The sequence below is a fragment of the Ictidomys tridecemlineatus genome, chromosome 9 (assembly GCF_052094955.1).
Source record: "Ictidomys tridecemlineatus isolate mIctTri1 chromosome 9, mIctTri1.hap1, whole genome shotgun sequence".
Taxonomy (NCBI): Eukaryota; Metazoa; Chordata; class Mammalia; order Rodentia; family Sciuridae; genus Ictidomys; species Ictidomys tridecemlineatus.
Genome location: NC_135485.1, coordinates 32,383,287 through 32,400,382, shown reverse-complemented (window position 1 = coordinate 32,400,382; position 17,096 = coordinate 32,383,287). Strand labels below are relative to the sequence as shown.

Below are 17,096 nucleotides of genomic sequence, written 5' to 3'. Positions count from 1 at the left end.
CTGATGCTCAAACAGTGTAGAGGATGGTTTCTCTACCCTGCATTGACCTTGTGATTTCTCCAAGGAAATAAGGAATAAACGAAGAATTTTAAACCTCTCCAATGATTTTTAATTAAAGCTCTTAAAAATTTGATTGGACTTAAGGGGCTCTTTCATGTTTGCCATATAAAATAAATAACAGGTATTATTATATAATCCAAAAGTTAAAATTATAATTGAGAGTCTTTTCTTCCTCTGGATATGTCCAGATTCATGTGTGTGGACCACTTATTTTATATAATCCATTGATTGGGTTCTGTTGATTTTATCTTTTGATCCTTGTTCATCATAAATTCCTTTATGATGTGTTCATATATCTTTGCAAAGTTTCTTGATCCTTATGGTGAAATGGCACAAGAAAATGGATGAATGATTTCTTTTTTTGCCATCATACCTTTCAAAATGCCATCCTCTTCCAACCAAAAATTAAGTACTTGCTCTTTCTCTTAAACTCTTTCTGTTACTGAGTTTAGACAATTTTTGTTATACTCGTATTTAAGAGAGTCATAAATTAGTATTCAGAACATATGGCAGTTACCCTTCAAAGAATGTGATTTTCAAATGGTTTTATGTTTAAAAACTGTAAAACTAGTCCTAATATAAATTAAGTAGAAATGTTTTTACTGTTTTAGAGGTTGTTTATCATCATTTCCTTGGACAGTTTTATTTGTAATATCCATATGTAAATATGGAGTGTCCTTTTTTCAAAACCTATTTAATCAGGTCATGATTCAAAGTGATTGGGTTTATGACAGGCTAGTGAAACTTGAGCAAGTAAGAATTACCCAGATATTTACAGAAGTAAGTCTATAGGTAGTTGAAAAAGCTAGGGGTGGTTCTATTTCCATATTTTATAGTCAGTTACTTTTTGTGCCACATACAGATGGGTTTTTGTTTTCAGAAAAATTAAGATGGATTTTTTAAAATCAGCCTTTCTGTTCTTACTTTTCTTTGCTTACAACTATTTGTAGGGGTAAAATTTCTAAAACTGAAGTAAAGCTTTCTGTCTACACTTGGCCATATAATAGCAAACTTAAGGGTGATTTTCTTGCCATTGTCTCAGGTTCTGAGTAATATTGGGTGTTAAAAGGAGCTCTGCTTAGGAGTCAGAAAACCAGAATCCTTTTCCTGGCTTGGTGATTCTGAACAAACTACATAGTCTCATCCTTTCACATAGAGGAAGACAGACTAAGTGATCAAGCCCTGATGTTCCCCAATTCTTTTTTTTTTTAATTGATGAACTTTCAGAGTACCTAATAGAATGATGTACATTTAATGGTTATTAAATAATAAATGTGCTAATGATTGGCCATCTAGATATTATATGTATATAAGAAAGATCAAAGTGATGGTAAAGTCTTCTAGCAATTAAGAAAGTACTGATGTTTTCCTGATTAAACTCTTCAAGACATTACCCTAGAATCATATGTGCTGAGCCATTCATGTACAGTATTTATTTTTTCTGCCAGACTATCCTGCCCTGACTTTAATTCTAACTTGAAATTTTTAAAAAAAACATTTGTCATCTTTCTTAATGCAGCCCTAGAAGCACCTCAGCAAGCTCTGTGCTTGTACAGTTGGATGCTCAATGGAAAATTCTATGCAAATATTCTAAAATGTGAAAACTCTGAAATCTGAAACACTCCTGGTCCTAGTCATTTCAGATAAAGGCTACTTAACCTTTATTTTTAAAACTTTAGAGCATTTTTTATAGAATTTGTTTTCTAAACATTGAAAATATTTCCTAGTGGCTATCAATATTAGTAGATCAAAATAGCTTTTATGTCTTTCCTCCAAAGATTATCATATTTTTAACAGATTATCTGATCCATTGCTTTTGGTTATTTAGTAATATAAAGGTTGTGCTACCAGGCAAACATTTCTCCTCAGAATCACAATACCACCTTTCAGCTGGCATGTTGGTTTACTTATGTAGCTCTTTTGAGACTACATTAACCTTAACAATTAGGTTATAGTTTTTATCATTTAACAGAAAGAGAAATTTTGACATTGTTTTACATTTAGCTACTTCAGTGACTAAGTCAAAGTTGAGATATTCCTGATTATCTTTACTATGTAACACTGTCCACTGTCAAAATAAGTACATGCTGATTTTCACCAGCAAGTGGGCACTGTTAAGCAGTAAGAATAAACAATTGCTTATAATATTTCTAAATGTTTTCCATTTTTAATTATAGTGCATCTTCTGTGAATTAGTTTGAAAAAAGGCATGAACATGGCTGAAAGTTAACTGTGTTTCACTTTTGAAATGGAGAAACTGAAATTTTAGTATAATACATTTATGCCTTGAGAAAGTATAAAATAGAGTAAAATAACTCAAGCTAAATTCAAATCCAAATATATTCTTAGTATGTCTATTTCATGCCCTCCCTGAAAATGTTTCTCTTGTTTCAAAGGCTTAAACTCCTCCCTACATTCCCCCGCCCCACCACTGCCCAAAACCACAATGTATTACCTAGACTTTGTTATTAGATAACTCCAAATGCTATAATTTCCTAAGACCCATATCTTTGCTTTTTTGCATTAAAGGTAATACAATACTTATACAATTAACTTTAAAAATATTTTTGAATCAGAATATTTTTAACAAAGTTTTTCTTTTTCTTTTTTTTTTAGTGTGTTGGGGTTGGAGGAAGCTAGTATAGTATGCTTTGCTTTTCAAAAACCTAAAAAATAACTTACACAATGATTTCTTTGCTTTTTGGATAGTATGAGATCTACAGCAGAAGGAATGAGATTAAGGAATTAGATAAAGTAAGATCTATAAGTTAGAGTAGCTCTTTATATGAAGTGTTTTTATTCAATTTGTTAAGAAATGCTTATATGTAAACTTTAAAAATTGGAAGTTTTTGCATTAAAATTGAAATTTGGTTTTAAAAGCAAATAAGTAATCCTTATTGAATGTTGTCTCATGCTTTCAGACCTGATCAAAATAAGTTTTGAAAAAATTGGCATTAGACATTTTTATTAACATGTATTATTTTCTATAATAATTTCAAACCTCTGTCTCTCTTGTCCATTTGTTTGTTTTTTTTTCTTCTCTGTTATTCATTTTTTCCCCACTTTAATTATTTTAAACTGGGACATGTAGGTGGCAGTAGGGGAAATAGTGAAAGTGACCAATGGGGAACATCTCCCAGCAGATCTCATCAGTCTGTCCTCAAGGTTAGAGCCACTGAGTGGTACAGGATGTGTAAGAGGGTCCTCACCCTAAACCAGAGAACAGTTGCACCCAAATATGCTTGAGTTCTGTGTCTCTTTCTTTTAAATGAACTTTTTTATATTCTTGGTGACGGACATTTCACAGATGTTTTAAAAGCATTTTATGAATACCATATTGGAAGACGTCTGTGCCTCAAGTAGGCCGATTTAACTCCTATTGTTATTGATAGGAGTCCAAGAGACATGCAGTGAAGGAAGATTTTAATTTCCTATGCATCATTAATAATAGCCATATTTAACAACATGCCTCAATACCGAAGCTTAACTTACTACCTCGCCAGGATATTGTTTTCAACAGTGTTAAGCTTTTCCTGAAACAGCCATGGAAAATTGATTGTATTTCTTAAATACGTTCTTATTTCTCATATTCGAAATTTTCTACAAGTTCCATAGAATACCTCTAGTGATTATGACTGTAATTTGGGTTTAAATAGGGTTTACAGAGGACCCCCTGCACAAAGCTGGATGTTGTACCTTTTGTACCGCATGCTTTGGGACCAGTTTTTAATCCCACTTGTAACTCGTGACAATGTGCACGTTCCTGTGATAAACTTCAGCCGTCTCCTCATGTCTGTATTGTGATTTGCATCTTGTTTCATTTCCACTTACTAATCAAGACGCCTGCTTTGCCTCTCTGACTGTAGTTTGTGTTTTGGATGTGATCGTATTTGCTGAAGTGTTTCTGATCTGGCATGATTCCTGACTTCTCGCTGCCTTTTCACAGCACTGTTAAGAACTGCTTTCCTCACAGCTGTCTTCAGTGGTTATTAAGAATGTTCTGACTTTGGATGCATATTTATTTGCCCCACTTCAAATGAAATCATCCATTTAAGCTTCATAACTTCTTAGCTATTTAAAGTCTTGGAAAATCTGTTTTGTGAGAAAAAAAATAAAATGTTATTCTCACTCATTCTGAGACTGGCCTTTGATAAGTGTGTCATCAGTAAATTTCAATGCATCTTATCACCAGAATGTAGAATCAGTGTTGTCGTTTAGCATTGTTGGTGATCATTCTTCTATAGTATCAAAAGATGTGTTTTATAATTTCATAGATCATTTAATGTTCCGAATGTATATATAAGTAAGTCACAAATTTGAAGCAATTGCTAGGACCAAATTACTATTGTGACAGAGATATAAGAAGTAAGGTTTTGAATAATTGATAGAAAATATAAACATTGGAAGACTTTTCTCCAGTTGGGGAAAAAGGAGCAGCCTCTATGAATGACCCCATAGGGAAAACTTGCAGTTACTTTAAAATGAGTCTGTCAAATATTGGATTAATGTCCATGTATTTAAGTAGTTTCCACAAATCTTTAGGCTATGGAATTCAACTAACTGCCCAATTCTGAAATTGTGGAATAGTTTCTTTTTGCACATGTACAAATTGGAAGTTGATTAGAAAATTCCAGGTGTGTGTGACTTGCAAATTTCTTTCTTTGGAAGCTTTGCACACACTCATAAGAAATTATATTCATAACTGCTTACATGATAGCAATTTAGGCTTTTATGTATGCTACTGAGATTGGAATTCAGAATGGTTTTCCATAGAGTTGAGGATCGGATTGTCCAGCTGCACAACCAACTCACATGTCTATTGTTGCTGGGCAGTAAAGTATCATGGGAAGGGAACATAGCATTTACTGCAGGGATATAGCATCTGCAGTAAAACTGAAGAACAAAGCTGTCAGGCCACTGCACGCCAGACTTCACTGAAACACTTTGTTGGAGACTCAGAAAGTGGTTCTTTTCGGTTTAAGACAAAAAGGCCAAATTGGCCAATTTTAATTTTGTCTTTTCCTTTCTCAGTGTTCTCTGAAGCACTTTGAAGAGAGAGGAAAAAATAGAGGCAGAAAAATATTGTCCACTTTTATTGTAAAATCTGTCCATGTAGCTTTTAAAAGGAGGCTTAAATTTTTAATATGACATGCTCCGTATGATACTATTTATTATTATAACTAAAAGGTGAAAAAAATGCAAGCTTATAGAAGTAGCAATCTGGAATTTTCTAATCAGCTACTTTGCTTAACCAATTTACATGTGGGCCATGAACATGAAATCTTCCTTGATATTTCTGAACTAAAGATAAATCTGGGCACAAACTACTTTACATTTCAGATACAGTCTGTGTTGTGTCTATATGGATGAACAATTTAAAAATAACGTGACAGATCTACTCATTTCATTATCTTGAAGGCCATTAGTGAGTGTTGTCAGGAAATTGCTTTGGGGTCCTTCTGGCTGGAAAGCTGAGCCATGATTTGTCATGCATGGGTTCTGCCTCACAGCATCTTGCTGTTGGAATGAAAAATCATCTAGAAGCTAGGTGACTCTAGCTTTGCCTAGAACAGAAGGCTTTGGTGAGTCTGAACATGTAAATATTCTGCTTTCTTTCTCCCACTAAATCTTTGTGCTTCTCAATTCTAAACAACAGTGAGCCCCAGGCCATGTGCTACATTGAGACATCCAACCTAGATGGTGAAACAAACTTGAAAATTAGACAGGTAAGTTCTGATGCAGATTCATCGACTTATTCCTGTTTTAGTACATGGAATGAAAAGCTCCTTTCTTAGTATTACTGTCTTAAGGGGAGGTAATTCTAAGTACTACTTGCTCATTGAGGTTTCATAAACCAGTGTTAAGTAAATGGAATATTCAGGTTCACTTGCTGATTAAATGTAGTTCATCATATAAGTACTATTTGTAATATATTTTATGTAATAGCCAACACTTGGGTAATAATAATCATAGTGGTTCTAAGTGCTTTGACATGTGGTAGCTTATTTATTTTTCCTACCCACCTGGCCCAAATTATTATTTGGCTTTGCCATATTGAAAAGCTGCGGCTTTCTTTGTTATTCTGAAACTCACTCACCTTGTGTTTTAATATTAGCTTAGATTGCTACAGTTCCTTTTCATACCATCCTAGCAGGAAACAAAAGTCAGTTTAAGCAGACTGAGATTGTATAGTGCTAAACATCAATTTCACTTTAGGAAAGAAATTTCTCCTTGGAGGCTTCAAAATATTTTTGTAGACTAGTTTATACTTTAGTACTTTCACAAAAGCTGCCCTAATCTTGTGCTAAAAAACGTGCTCAAGTTGGGAAAGACGGTAACCCTAAATTGTGATTTGACAGTGTATTATGTAATGGGAGAGAATTGTTCATAAGACAGTCCTAAGACTTGGAGGAATCCCCCAGCCCCAAGCCAGACACAACTTACTTAACATCCTCTTTGCTTATTTAAAAAATTTTAAACAGGGCTTACCAGCAACCTCCGATATCAAAGACATTGACAGTTTGATGAGAATTTCTGGCAAAATTGAGTGTGAGAGTCCAAACAGACATCTCTACGATTTTGTGGGAAATATAAGGCTTGATGGCCATGGGTATGTAAAAGCACATTTGCTGCATTTTCTTGTGTTGTTGAATGTTTTCCGATTCTGGGTCCTATTATTTTCCTCTGCTCTAAGTTTGAATACTTAAAACCTTTTTTTAAGAAAGTCTGTTTTCCAGCCCAAGTCTTATAAAAATGTTGGATCTTAACCCTATTCATGTGGTATAGGCTTTCCCAGGGTTCCTGCCAATCTGGCAGTTGGAAGTTTTCAGGGATATTCCACATTCCTGGCAGGTTCTTCTGTGGGTAAATAACCTGTGGCTTGTCCTTTGACCAGAATACTAGCCAGTGTTCATGACCTGGGTCCTTTCCTGTGACCTCTGGATGCCTTGGGGAGTTCAGGCTGTATCCCTAAGGTGTTTATTGTACTGGGCGATTTGTTTCCTTCTCTGTGTAATTTTTTTTTAATATTGCCGTTGGACACAATACCTTTATTTATTTATTTTTATGTGGTGCTGAGTATCAAACCCAGGGCCTAGAATGTCCTAGGTGAGCGCTCTACTGCTGAGCCACAACCTCAGCCCTAGTTTTTTATGTTTTTTTTTTTTTTAATTATTTCTGGGGGAAGGAGGTGTGCTGTGGATTGAACCCAGGGCTTTATGCCTGTTGGGCAAGTGTTGTACCACTGAGCTATACTCCCAGCCCTCACATGCACTTTGCTAAACCATGTTATCATATGTAACATCTTTTGTTTTTCCTTGCTTCTTATCTCTTTCTCCTCTCCTCTTTCCTACCACTTCTCTACCTCTTCCATCATTCATTCAACCAGTATTTCTTATGCACCTAGACTGTTAGGCCATTTGCAGATATTAAGGCACCAATGAATAATGCAAATAAGTACTCCTGCCCTAGTGTCTGAGTTCATTCAGGCCACTATAACAAAATGCCTTAGATTGGACAGTTTATAAACAACAAAAATATATTGCTTGCCATTCTGGAGGCTGGAAAATCCAAGACCAAGGTACCAGCAGACTTGGTGTCAGATGAGGACATGTTTCTCATTGATGGCACTGGCTGTATGTCCTCAGATGGTGGAGGCCCTCAGGACTTCCCTACGAGGGCCCAAATCCCATTCACGAAGGCAGAGCTTTCATGATCTAATCACCTTAAGACCACACCTCCTGATATCACTATACTCGGGATTAGGTTTCAACTTATAAATATTGGGGGCATACAAATATTTTAAACCATAACATCTTGTGAGATTACTTTCTCATAGTAAGGGGAAGGGCAGACTGACAAACAATGACACGATAAGTAAGAAAATTCTGCCTCTATTAAAAAGCAATAAATGCTTTGCAAAAGATGTCATAAGAGAGTGGGAGAAGGTGGGAGGGAATCAGGATGGTTGCAGTCAGCCTCATTGAGAAGGTAACATTTGAACAATGATGAGTAGGAGGTGAGGAACTTAGCCATATGAAGATTTGAAAGGAGAGGATTCCAAACAAAAGAAATAGTGCAAGTTTTCAGTTATATTATTACAATGATCTTAAAGAGGGAAAGTACTTGGAGAAATTTGGGAATGTTAGGCCATTGTGGTTGGAATGGTGTGATCAAGGAAGACAGTAATAGAAGAAATCCAATAGCAAATAGCGGGCAATATCATAGGAGGCTTTGTAGGTCATTGTGGGGGTGGATTCAGAATGAAATGGGAATCCACTGAAAGGTTTTGAGGGAGGAAGATCAGCAGTTTGGTTTTGGACTATTTGTGATGTCCAAACAGAGATGGATGTCCAAGAGACAATCAAATATATATATATGAAGTTTGGGATAGATGTCTTGGATGAAATAAATTGGGGAGAAGTTGGCAGAGATACTTAAAGCCGTGTGACTGGGAAAAACCATTGAGAGTGAAAGGGTCTAAGCAGAAAAATTGAAAGACCCAAGGACTCTCCTAGGACTGTCTAATATCAAGAGGTTGTAAAGCTGGGATATGACTCAGTGGTAGAGTACTTTCCTACTATGCATGAGGCCCTGGGATCAACCCCCATAATGGGAGTAGGGTAGGGGTGAGGTTGATTAAAAAAAAAAGGAAGGACTAGTGAAAGAGACTGAGACCACTTGTAGGGTGAAAAGACAGAGCAAGAGGAAACTGTACCAAGGTAGACAGCAAAGCACAAAATCGAGTCAGATGTTACTGATGGTCAGGTTGAGGGAAGCTGAATATATATAATCAGTTGGGTTTAGCTAGTGGACATTATTGAACTTGACTGGAACAGGTGGAACCTATGAGCTTGTGTTTGAGACCATAGAAGGAGTTGAGAATCACAAACACACTTCTTTTTCAAGGGTTTTTTTTGTTGTTGGTTTTTTTTTTTTTTTTTTTTTTTGCAAAGGGGAATAAAGAATGGGGTAGAACTCCACAGTATATCTTATCTACCAGGCATTTGTAGAGGCCAACTAAATGTAAACTAGATGCACTGATTCAATCCACCAACCTGGGAAAATGTTATTGGTGCTTTCATCATCTTGTGATTGCAATATTAGAGATTGGAACCTTAAAAGACATTTGAAGTATTCAGATCTACCAAGAGCTTGTCTGCAACCATCAGAGTAATTGTTGTTTAAAATTTTTAACCCAAGTTATCTTTTCCTGAACATATGGTTATATACTAATGATAGCTTTTGCCGTTTATACAAGTAATGTTTCTTTAGTGTGACATTCCTAACTGGCCAGCTTCCATTTCTTATCAGTTCCCCTTCAAATTGATGCCAAGCAAATTCATGCTGTCAAGGAGAAATTTTGTGTGATGGTGCCAAGATTTAGGATACAGATAGAATTTATATAATAGCATGTTTTGTTTTATATGATATGTAGAAGTAGATCTTAAAGACGTTTAGCACATTTGATTTTGACTGTGATTACCCAGAGATCTGGAGACCCTTTGGAATGAATGAGTATACTTTGATTCCTTTAAGGATGAGGGTCATGGTCTAATGCCAGAAGCTTTGAATTCCAGCTGTGATGAAAACAAATTATTCTTAACTCCTTGTAATTAAAAAGTAGGACATTTTGCTTTTTAACAGTTTGTACCTATTTCCAGTCAATCCAGACCACAAATTCTGAGTGACAGTTCTTACATTATGCCCTGTTGGAATAAGTGAGGAATAGTGAGTACCTGTGTTACCTAGAGCATAGTCCAGCAGCTTCTCCAGAACTTCATGGAAACCTGCTATAAGCCCAAGGTCCCTCCCAACTCTCAAGTGCACCCCAAATTTTGAGACATATCCAAGAAGGGTTCTTCTGCTGTGGTTTCAATATGATTTATCTCCCAACAGTTTATGTGCCATAATACCCCAATGTAATGGTATTGAGAGGTGATGGGACCAAGGGGGAGGTAACTAGGTCCTGGAGGCTCCACCCTCAGAAGGATTAATGCCCATATCACAGGGTTAGTCATGGCAAGAACAAGTTGTTATACAGTGAGGCCATCCCATGTGTTTGGCTCCTTTCACACAGCTCTGTGTCACTTGTACTCCCCCCATGTGATTTTATCTGCCATGTTTTGACACAGCATGAAGCTCTTGCCAGATGTGGTCACCTAATCTTGGATTTTTCAACCTTCAAAACCGTAGGCTAAAATAAAAATATTTTCTTACACCCAGTCTTGAGTATTTTTTTAACTAGTCACACAAAATGGACTAAAGTAGCATTCCTTCTGGACCCATACAGTTGGGGGCATGGTGATGCATGCCTGTAATCCCAGCAACTCGGGAGACTGAGACAGGAGGATCTCGAGTTCTGGACCCATACAGTTGGGTCCATAAGGCATGCTTTTGTACCTAGAGAATGAAAGTTATGGTTGGTTTTCCTTTCTTTAAATTAAAATGCACTCTGTATTAATAAGGATTCACCTGAGTATTGTTCTCACCCACTCATCTTGATTGATTTCACCTAAGCCAGAGAATTTGTATAGGTCCTGAAAAAATGTCTAAGACCCAAGCTGCTGCTGGCCTCTGAGCTTACTAGATAGAGCTTGAAGGCCTTAGTCACAAGAAGGCCTTAGTCACATGAAGCTTTCATTAACAAAGATTCTGTGTTCTCTGTAGATTTTGGGGGGGAAGGGGGGAGATTGTTTCCTTCTTTCTTTATAAAATTTTTTTATATTTTTATGTTTGAGTTTTTTGCTGTTTTATTCAGCTTTTTCACTGCTGTGACTAAAATACCCCATAAGAACAATTTTAGAGGAGGAAAAGTTTATTTGGGGGCTCACAATTTCAGAGGTCTCAGTCTGTAGGCAGCTGGCTTCAGTACTAGGGGCTCAAGATGAGACTGAACATCATGGAGGAAGAGAGTGGTGGAGGGAAGCAGCTCACCTGATGCTCACACCCCCAATGCTCCAGCCACACCATACCCAACTTCATTACTACTCAACTTGTCCCATCAGGGGATTAATTCACTGATTGGGTTAAGGCTATCATAACCCAGTCATTTCTCCTCTGAACCCTCCTGCATTGTCTCACATATGAGTTTTGGGGGACATCTCACATCAAAACCATAACATTTGCTTTTGCTTTTTTTTCCCCCTTATTAAAATGAAGACTAGGTCATAGAAACCCTTGAGCCATTAACTTTGTATATTAAATTTCCATCAAGTAGCCCAACATATCTATGATAGTGCTGTATCCTTGTATAAGTTTGTATCACCTAATAACTTTCCTTAGAGAGTGCCCTTACAGAAAACCCACAAGTGACCCAACTTGAATTTTATTCATGAAAATGTGGCTTAAATTACAGGAGATTAATAACTTTAAAAAGCTTACCATTTGCTGGGCACACGCCCATAAATCCCAGCGGCTCTGGAGGCTAAGACAGGAGGATCACAAGTTCAAAGTCAGCCTCAGCAAAATCAAGGTGCTAAGCAACTTAGTGAGACTCCGTCTTTAAATAAAATACAAAAAAAAAAAAAATGGGGGGGTGCTGGGGATGTGGCTCAGTGGTTAAGTGCCATGAGTTCAATCCCTGTACCAAAAAAAAAAAAAAAAATGCTTACCATTTCTTGAAAATGTATTTGCAGTTCTTAGAGAATTGATCTTCAGGTACTATAAAATAAATAACCTGGAAGTTTAAGTACAGGGACCTGTCTGTGGGGGAGATATGGCAGTGCTACATACAGTGAGATCTGTGTATTTATCTTATTGTGTCTGTCTGTGTGTGTGTGTGAGAGAGAGACAGAGGAGAGAGAAAGAGTAAGAGACAGAAAGACAGAGAGACAGACAAGAGAGACAGAATTTGAACCTCTATTATACATAAAGCTATTTTTAATTTGATGTGTGGGTGTATGTTGGGTGGTCTGCTGCAGTTCTCTTAGTCCACCATTTCCAAACATTTCAAGAAACTAAATCAACGTATTAATTTAGGAAAAGTCATAAATAGGCTTAAGAATTAGCCTCTGAATTCCAAAACACTGTCTTGTCTTTGGGATAGCATGTTAGTTTGCTCAGGCTGCTATAACAGTATACCACAGACTAGATAGCTTTCCCAGGAGAAGTTTTTTCCTCACCATTCTGAGTGTTGGAAATCTGAGATCAGGATAGTAGTGTGGTTTGATTCTGATGAGGGTTTTCTTTTTGTCAGTAAAAGATGTCTTCTCACTGTGTCTTCACTTGGTAGAAAGACAGAACGCTGTCTGGTATCTCCTCTTAAAATGGCAATGATCTCAACATGAAGATCCCACCCTTTTACATTTTAAAAAAACCTAATAAACTCCTGAAGTTGCCAACTCCAAAAAAACATCATATTAGGGGGTTAGAACTTCAGCATAGGAATATGAAGCCAGAATGGGGGGGGTGCACAATTCAGTCCATAGGAGATAAAAATATTATAGGACTTGGCTAGTAGGATATTAAGGAGGAGCAACAGCTATTTCCCAACAGTCAATAGTTACTTTCCCAGCAGCTGTTCATGTCTAAAACAATAATTCTCTTTGGTGGGAAAATTACTTGCTTTCTAGAAATAAAGCAAATGTGAGAAGAGTTATTAAAATATATAATTAAAATAACATATAGTGACTGTGTGGTGAACTGCGACTGGGCAGTTCTTAAGCATTTTAGAAAATGTCATTTCTAATGTCAGTATACTCTGTCCTAGCACTGTTCCTCTGGGAGCAGATCAGATTCTTCTTCGAGGTGCTCAGTTGAGAAATACTCAGTGGGTTCATGGAATAGTTGTCTACACTGGACATGACACCAAGCTGATGCAGGTGAGATTTTTATCTATGAAATATCTGGAGCCTCAGTCTTTTGGAAATACATCACTTGTAGCTCTCAGTGCAGTACCTCAAACAGAGCAGACCATCTGTCCCAGATTTCTGAGCCCCACCCCACATATCCAGAGTCTGGCCCTCCAGGATGTGTGAGGCCTTTAAATCCCCTCCCTGTGAGAAGGACTCTGTACACAGGAACACTGGAAATTTCACCAGAGATCACCTGGTGCATGAATGGTTCGATGTGTGATCTGTTGGCAGCATTTTCTGACTATTGGTGATCATTTACGTTGTCAGTAACAGTGAGTGCTCTGCATTAAAGTATGTGTCTTCTAATTTTATTTTAATGCAATCATCATACTTTAAATTTTATTTTTTCATGTAATTTAACGAAAAGTGTGAATTGAATTGCCATTTTTATAGCATTTTTATGTAAGGCTATTTTTGCCATCAGCTTTCATCCTAGCACCAATGTTTACACTTGCCTGCAAGTGCTCCTTCTCTGCATCATGATACCATCTGTGTTCAGTGGTTCCATGGGTATGGGAAACTCACTTTTAAATACCGAGTGAAAATCTACTCTTAAAGGCTAATATCTTTGTACATTGTACAGGCACAAAGATGTTATTAACAGGCAAGTGGAACTGTTCTTAATTCTTTTATCCTTAGCTATTCTGTAAATCTTTGTTTTATGCTGTCCTACGGATTCCTTAGTTAGTACAGATCTAGCATAAATAATTTGAAAGGAAACTCTCCTTTGTTATCTTTTATAATCAGGGCTACCTGCATTGCTGCTATGCTCAGGAAAACAATTACAAATGCCACCAGAAATTTGAAGATGAGAGATTCTTCAAATGTTGCCTTCATAGTTGAGAGTTTCCAGGTGTCTGGATGTAGGTGCATAGGTCTTGTCTTCTCCTTTCTTGAGCAGACACTCTAACTAGGTGTTTCTGCAGTACCTTATTTGCTTAAATAGCCAAGTGCATCTCACCTGCCACAGTGTCTGTGAAAGAAATATTATTTCATAGAAAAAGGTTTGAAAAGTATAGTAGTCTTGGGAAAAAGAGGTACCTAACCATTGACACCTGTCCTACCTGGCATGGGTTTTGCATAATTTATATATACACATACCTCTTGATACTGACTTATGACTCATGTTGTCATCCTCATCACATGTCAAGTACACATCACTAAACTGTGTACATTTTTTTTTAACTATTCATCTTGTTTCTTTTTTACAGAATTCAACGAGTCCGCCACTTAAGCTCTCCAATGTGGAACGGATCACAAATGTACAAATATTGATTTTGTTTTGTATCTTAATTGCCATGTCTCTTATCTGTTCCGTGGGCTCAGCCATTTGGAATCGAAGGCACTCTGGAAGAGACTGGTATCTCAATCTAAACTGTAAGCAATGATGTCGTGACTGCACTTTTTTACTTTCATTAACATGTGATTGTTTCACAATTGATCTGGATTTGTTTTATGGAATTTCCTGTTTCTAAAAAGAAGACCTTGTTGTCAAGATAATTTGACATTTAATGTTTATTTTTCAATGTGGTATCCAATAAAAGTACACAAAATTTTAGGATCTCTAAATTTCAAAATCCTTGAAAACACAATAAACAATCCTTAGTAGTAGAAAATGTTCAGTAAATATAGCCCTTAACATGATATTCATAAGTAAAAGCTATTCTTTAAAAAATAGTTAACTATCTGGATACAGAAAGTAGATTGTGTGTGTGTGTTCTCACATGCATGCATGTTTTATTATAAAGTAGTTTACATACCTTAAAAATGTTTTAATTGAATACACTTGCATTTGATCTCAGTAATACAGAGAGTCCTATGTTAATGCTCACCTTGACCAGGGGAAAGTGCTGTTAGATTCCCTGTGGAGCATACATCCTTGTGTGGTTGTGGTATTAATGTGCCACCCCTGGGTATTTCTAGGAAGTGGGTTTGCATTTCCATTTGGTAAATACTTAATTTCCAAGTGTGAAAACCAATTCTAGTAAAGTCTTATTGCAAAAACTGATTTTTAAAAATCTGCTTTTTATTGCATTTATTTAACTTTGCAGCTCTTCCAAGTCATTTTTATACTCCCTGGTTTATTATTTTAACATGAAAAGTGTTACTATTATCATCAGTTTGTTTTTTCATATTCTTTGCAATTTATCTGGGATACCGGTTTCACTTTCCTTATTGAGAAGGAAGAGGTCAGGTACATGTCTATTCTCCTAGTGGCTCAGGAAGCTGAGACAGGAGGATCCCAAGTTCAAAGGAAGCTTGCAACTTAGTAAGGCCCCAATCAACTCAACAAGGATCTGTCTCAAAAAATAAAATTAAATTAAAAAAATCTTGGAATGTGTGGTGAAGTACCTCTGACTTCAATCCTTAGTACGAGAGAGAAAGAGAAGATAGGAGGATAGAAGAAAGAGTATAATTTACCTATGAATGAATAATACTCCTACAGTTGGAATTGGTTTTGCTGCCACTCTTTTGTTTACTTGCTTGCTTTTTAAAAGTGTGCTTTAAATTGAAAATGCTTTTTGAATTCATATGAAGTCATTCTATGCAATTGAAATTTTACATTTATAAATCTCTGTCGTCTCTGGACTTGTAAAACGTGATTTACAGTACTTAGTAGTTCTTTCACACTTTAGTACCACTATGCAGTTCTTAATAGAATTAACAGCATATCAAATACAAGTACAGTTATCCCTCAGTTTCTATGAGTGATTAGTTTCAGGACACAGCAAGGATGCCAAAATCCACAGATGCTCAAGTCTCTTATATATAGAATGGCATAGACTTGGCATGTAACCTATGCACATTCTCCCATATACTTAAATCTCTGCATTACTTATAATACATAATACAATGTATATGCTATGCAAATAGGTGTTATACTGTATTGTTTAGGGAATAATGACAATGAAAGCAGTATGCACATATATAGACAGTTTGTGTTCTTTCCTTCCCTCCACCCCACAAATGCATAGCCTTCAGATATGGAGGACCAACTGTAGTGTAATTCCATCTTGAAGGATGAATTTGAGAATCAGGACATGTTATCAGCAAAATGTTCCTCCCAAATTATCCACATAGGCTGTATAATATGGAACATTCTTACTATGCTAAATTTTTATCAGTGCAAATAAAATAAATCTGTAAATTATTCTTCTCATCTCTCCCAACAGATGGTGGTGCTAATAATTTTGGACTGAATTTCTTGACCTTCATCATCCTTTTCAACAATCTCATTCCAATCAGCTTGTTGGTTACATTAGAGGTGGTAAAATTCACCCAGGCATACTTCATAAACTGGGTAAATATGAGTTATTATAGTATAACAATACATTTTGTTTTCTTATGATAAGATTTTTTCATCTCCCCGGGAGGAAGAAAATCTCAATTACACCTACCTTTTATTGACTACAAGATGATATTTTTGAGCCTGATGTAATTTTAACAAAATCCCCTCTTCTCAAAAGCATGCATGTTTATAAACTAGGTATCTTGAGAAAAAAATGGTTCTCTAATTCAGGAAACCTATTTTGGTATACTTAGTGGTTGAAAAGGAAGGAGACCATGAGATTGGAATTAATAAATATCTGGATTATAGTTCTAGTATTATGATTTGCTACATATGCAGACTTTGCCTAGTCCTTTGACTTCTTTCAAGTTTATTTTCTTGGACACTCACATAGGGATGATAAAACATGCTTTACCCACATCTCCCTGTGGCTATATATATCAAGGAGTCTCTTGACATAGCAAAGAACTTCATAAACAATCAAGCACTCTACAAATGATGCTGAGTTTGCTATTGGTAACAACCAGCTCATCTCTCATGTTTATTCACATTTACAGTTTATTTTTCCACACTGTTAACAATCTCAGCATGAACTTTTCTTCTTAATTATTTTCTTAAATTTATTATTGGTAAAATGTATTAGACATCTGTTTTCTAAAAAAATAATAAACATTATCATACTTTCAGGTTTAGATTATCAAAGTTTAAATTAATTGATCTACATTAAATCCATCAGAAAGTTTGATTTTCTTTATTTTGAGAAATTGTGCTGTTATTTTTGTTTCTTAAATCATTTAAAGCCTTTCTATATTGACAATATTGGGATTTTTAAAAATTCAGCCTATGATACTATTGCAACTGCTCACTGTCTTCTTGTGGTGTCAGTCTCTTAA

At 36.1% G+C, this 17,096-nt stretch overlaps 1 protein-coding gene across 4 annotated transcripts in view; it reads left to right on the top strand.

Moving 5' to 3' along the window:
- Window positions 1–17,096, top strand: part of Atp8a1 (ATPase phospholipid transporting 8A1) — a 213,943-nt gene that overhangs the window by 55,170 nt on the left and 141,677 nt on the right. For 2 of the 4 annotated variants that reach the window (XM_040292494.2, XM_005319953.4), the window contains exons 7-12: window positions 3,152–3,225; window positions 5,717–5,786; window positions 6,543–6,670; window positions 12,770–12,881; window positions 14,126–14,291; window positions 16,088–16,215. In XM_040292494.2, the coding sequence (XP_040148428.2) occupies window positions 3,152–3,225; window positions 5,717–5,786; window positions 6,543–6,670; window positions 12,770–12,881; window positions 14,126–14,291; window positions 16,088–16,215 (678 nt within the window). The remainder of the gene's footprint in view (window positions 1–3,151; window positions 3,226–5,716; window positions 5,787–6,542; window positions 6,671–12,769; window positions 12,882–14,125; window positions 14,292–16,087; window positions 16,216–17,096) is intronic. The other 2 variants (XM_005319955.4, XM_005319954.4) reach the window with 1 other exon arrangement.